This window comes from Condylura cristata, unplaced genomic scaffold (assembly GCF_000260355.1).
Source record: "Condylura cristata isolate star-nosed mole 26May11 unplaced genomic scaffold, ConCri1.0 scaffold00006, whole genome shotgun sequence".
Lineage (NCBI taxonomy): Eukaryota > Metazoa > Chordata > Mammalia > Eulipotyphla > Talpidae > Condylura > Condylura cristata.
The window spans coordinates 2,584,326-2,587,699 of record NW_004567107.1 but is presented as its reverse complement, the minus strand read 5'-3'; the positions used below and the strand labels follow the sequence as shown (position 1 = coordinate 2,587,699).

The 3,374-nt window shown below is 69.0% G+C and overlaps 1 protein-coding gene across 1 annotated transcript in view; it reads left to right on the top strand.

Moving 5' to 3' along the window:
* Positions 1–395: 395 nt before the first annotated feature.
* PPAPDC3 (phosphatidic acid phosphatase type 2 domain containing 3) overlaps positions 396–3,374 on the top strand; it is a 10,163-nt gene continuing 7,184 nt past the window's right edge. The window contains exon 1 of the mRNA XM_004677242.2: positions 396–1,075. Coding sequence (XP_004677299.1) covers positions 616–1,075 — 460 coding nt within the window. The 5' untranslated portion in view covers positions 396–615. The remainder of the gene's footprint in view (positions 1,076–3,374) is intronic.

Here is a 3,374-nt window from a genome sequence, read left to right as displayed (position 1 = left end):
CTGGCCACAGAGGGCAGAGGGCACAGCACAGCGGAAGGGACAGCCAGGCCCCGGCTTCCTCGTGCTGCCCGGGTGGGGGCACCGGGCCACTTCCCGGGGGCCCAGGCCGGCAGGCACACTCCCCATCTGGCGCTGGGGGAGCGGGGGAAGGGCCCGTCCGGCCGCCCAGGCCAGCGGCGGGGTCAGCCTGGCTAGCCGGTCCGGCCTGCTCCGGGAAGCTGGGAGAAGCAGGGCTCATCCGGGCCTGCATCTGGGCCTCAGCGGGGGCACAGCCGGCCGGCGACAGGAGGACTACATTTCCCAGCGTCCCCGGAGCCCAGGGGGCCAGCCATTGGGAGATTTAAATAGCCCAGCCGGCCGCAGGCACGGCCGCGCCTGTGAGGCGGCAGCTCTGGGGCCCCATTGGCTGCGGGCGGGCGCGCTGGGCTCCACTGGCTGCCAGGCTGGCACCGCCGTCCCGAGCCGGGGCGGCCGGAGGTAAACAGCTATGTGTGAGCCTCTGCTCTATATTTAACAGCCGCGGCGGCGGCCAGGGCCGCAGCAGAGGGGCAGCTCCGCGGCTGGTCCGGGAGGAGGCCCCAACTGCCGCTGGCACCGGCCGGCCCGAGCGCCGCCATGCCGGCCTCCCAGAGCCGGGCCCGGGCCCGGGACCGCAACAACGTCCTCAACCGAGCAGAGTTCCTGTCCCTGAGCCAGCCCCCCAAGGGGGCCCCGGAGGCCCGCGGCAGCTCCGGCAGGAAGGCGCCCGGCCCCTCGGGGCCGCCCCCAGGCCCTGGCGACGGCCCCCGGGAGCGCGAGCGGAGACAGTCCCAGCAGCTGCCCGAAGAGGACTGCATGCAGCTGAACCCCTCCTTCAAGGGGATCGCCTTCAGCTCCCTGCTGGCCATCGACATCTGCATGTCCAAGCGGCTGGGGGTTTGCGCCGGGCGGGCCGCGTCCTGGGCCAGCGCCCGCTCCATGGTCAAGCTCATCGGCATCACCGGCCACGGCATCCCCTGGGTCGGGGGCACCATCCTGTGCCTGGTGAAGAGCAGCACGCTGGCCGGCCAGGAGGTGCTCATGAACCTGCTTCTGGGTGAGTAGCCCCCGCCGGGGGCCGCCCCACCCCGCGACCAGCCCCTAAGGCCCAGGGCAGGGTCTGGGACCCTGTGCAGGACAACTGCCCTAGACAGGCAGACCCCCCCAGCTTGGGGGACACGGCAGAATGTGAGGGCCCCTGCGGGGAGCTGGGAGCCAGGATGTTTGCCACCCCCAGAAGCAGCTGGAGGGGAGGGGAGGCTGTCAGTCACGCTTCAGCGGGGGGGAGTGGGGGTGTGGTGGGGGGTCCTGAAGAGAGGGGACGCCCGGCGCCCCCCAGGCCACAGCTTGGGCCTCTGAGTTTTAGGCTGTTTGCAAAGGGCACTTGGCTCAGGGACCCCCCAAGCTTCCTGGGCCTCTCCACAGGGCCCGGGCGTTCCGGGGCCCAGCCTGGGGCGTCCGCCCCCCAGACTCTTGGAGTCCCACAGCCTCCGGGGCACTGCCTGTGGCAGGCCCACGTGGGCCGAGTGCAAGGCAGCCCCTGGGCTGGGGAGGCCCCCCGCCGCCCACCCCCACCCCCACCCCCACCCCGAGGGCTGCTGTCTCCGGGCGGTGCTGCGTCTCCCCTGGGCCCTTCTCAGCCTGACCACCAATGGGTGCCCGTGAGCAGGGCCTCAGGCAAAGCAAACACCCCAGGGGTCTCCACTCAGAGTGTGGGCCGCACCCCAAGAGCCACCGTCCCCAAGGAGTCATGACAAAAACACGCGGCTCCCCATCTCACGCGGCTCTGTGGCCGGGAGGGGCAGCCGCCGGGCGGTGCCGGGCGGACACGTCCCTTTTCTCCTGCCACGGTCCGTGTCACACTGCTTGTTACGGGGTTGGGCCTCCCCAGGCCTGGCGGCTGGGCCGCTGGAAGCCGAGGCTGCCCCGTCCAGCCCCGGCCGAGGTCCTCCCGGCTGGCTCATGGACGGCAGGCAGGCAGGCAGGCAGGGGCTTCTGGGGCAGACGCCACTAGTGCCCCCAGGCGGCTCAAGGAAGCTGGTTGGGGGGTGGGCGGTGGCTGCAGTGCCTCGGGGGGCGCAGCCTCCCTTTCCTCGCTGCTCCCGAAGCTGGCTGCATCTCCCCCCATGGCTGCGGGCCGGACGCGGGCTCTGGGGCCGGCTCCACGCCCCCCTGCCTCTGCGTGGGGCCGCCTCACACCCATGCCCACAGCCCGCCGGGGCAGGGGAGACAGTGGCCGCGGGCCACAGTGGCCGGTGCGGGGCTGGGGGCCCCTCCTGCCTGTGGCCCTGGGCTTCCTGGCGCCTTCTAGCGACCCTGCTGCTGGGGGTACAGAGGCGACGCTCCCCACAGAGCGGGAGGTGCCAGCACCTCTCTCGCCAGCAGAAATGCATCATTGCCAAGTTTTCGAAACCTTTACTTTTTTGTTAAGATTTCTTTATTCATGCACACAGAACTGGGGTACAGGCAGAGATGGAGGGTGAGAGGATTCCCCAGAGACAGAGTGGGGAGCAGAACGGGCAGCCCGACGAAGTACACTGCTGAGGGGAGCAGCGGGCCAGACGGGAGAGGTCCGCTGTGCCACTTGGGTCACTCCCTGGCCGGGATCGAACCCGTGGACAGCTCCACAGTGCTGGCCCTGGAGGGCTCCCTGCTCTGCCGCCCCCAGACCTGCCGACCAGTCTTAGCACCCCAAAACCAGAAGGGTGTTAGCTGCAGATACCAGGCTTGGGCGTAACCTCCAGCTCTATTAGGGGTTTGGGCAAACGACTTTGCGGGCTGTTGGGAATGGCACACAGAGCTGGGCACGTCCCCTGCCAGCCGGCACACGGCCGGCCCCAGCACCACCGCCACCCGCCACGGTCCCTGGTCGGACTCGCCCCGGCACCCCCCACGCGCCGGACACCTGCCCCCGCCCCCCACAGTCCCTGGCTGGGTGGCTCCCAAAGGCACTGATGCCAGGTGCCCAGGCCCCGCCTTCCCCACCCGGCCTGTCCTGTGGGGACGCGGCCTCCCGCCTGTCCCACCACCGACGAGGCTGCCCTGACAGTGAAGCTGAACCTTCCTTTCCTGTTACTTTTTGGCAGAAAATTATATAATATAGAATCTACCATCAGCCACTCTTGAGTGACATTCAGTCCATTCACCTCTTCTCCAGAATGTTTTGTTTTGTTTTGTTTTGTTTAAAGATTTATTTGTGCATACAGAACTGGGGTACAGGCCAGAGGCTCAGGGGCGGCGAGAGGCTTCACCAAAACAGAGCGGGGAGCAGAACAGGCAGATGGACGAAGTCCACTGCTGAGGGGAGCAGCGGGCGGGCCAGGAGAGGTCTGCCGCGCCATGTGGTCACCTCCGGG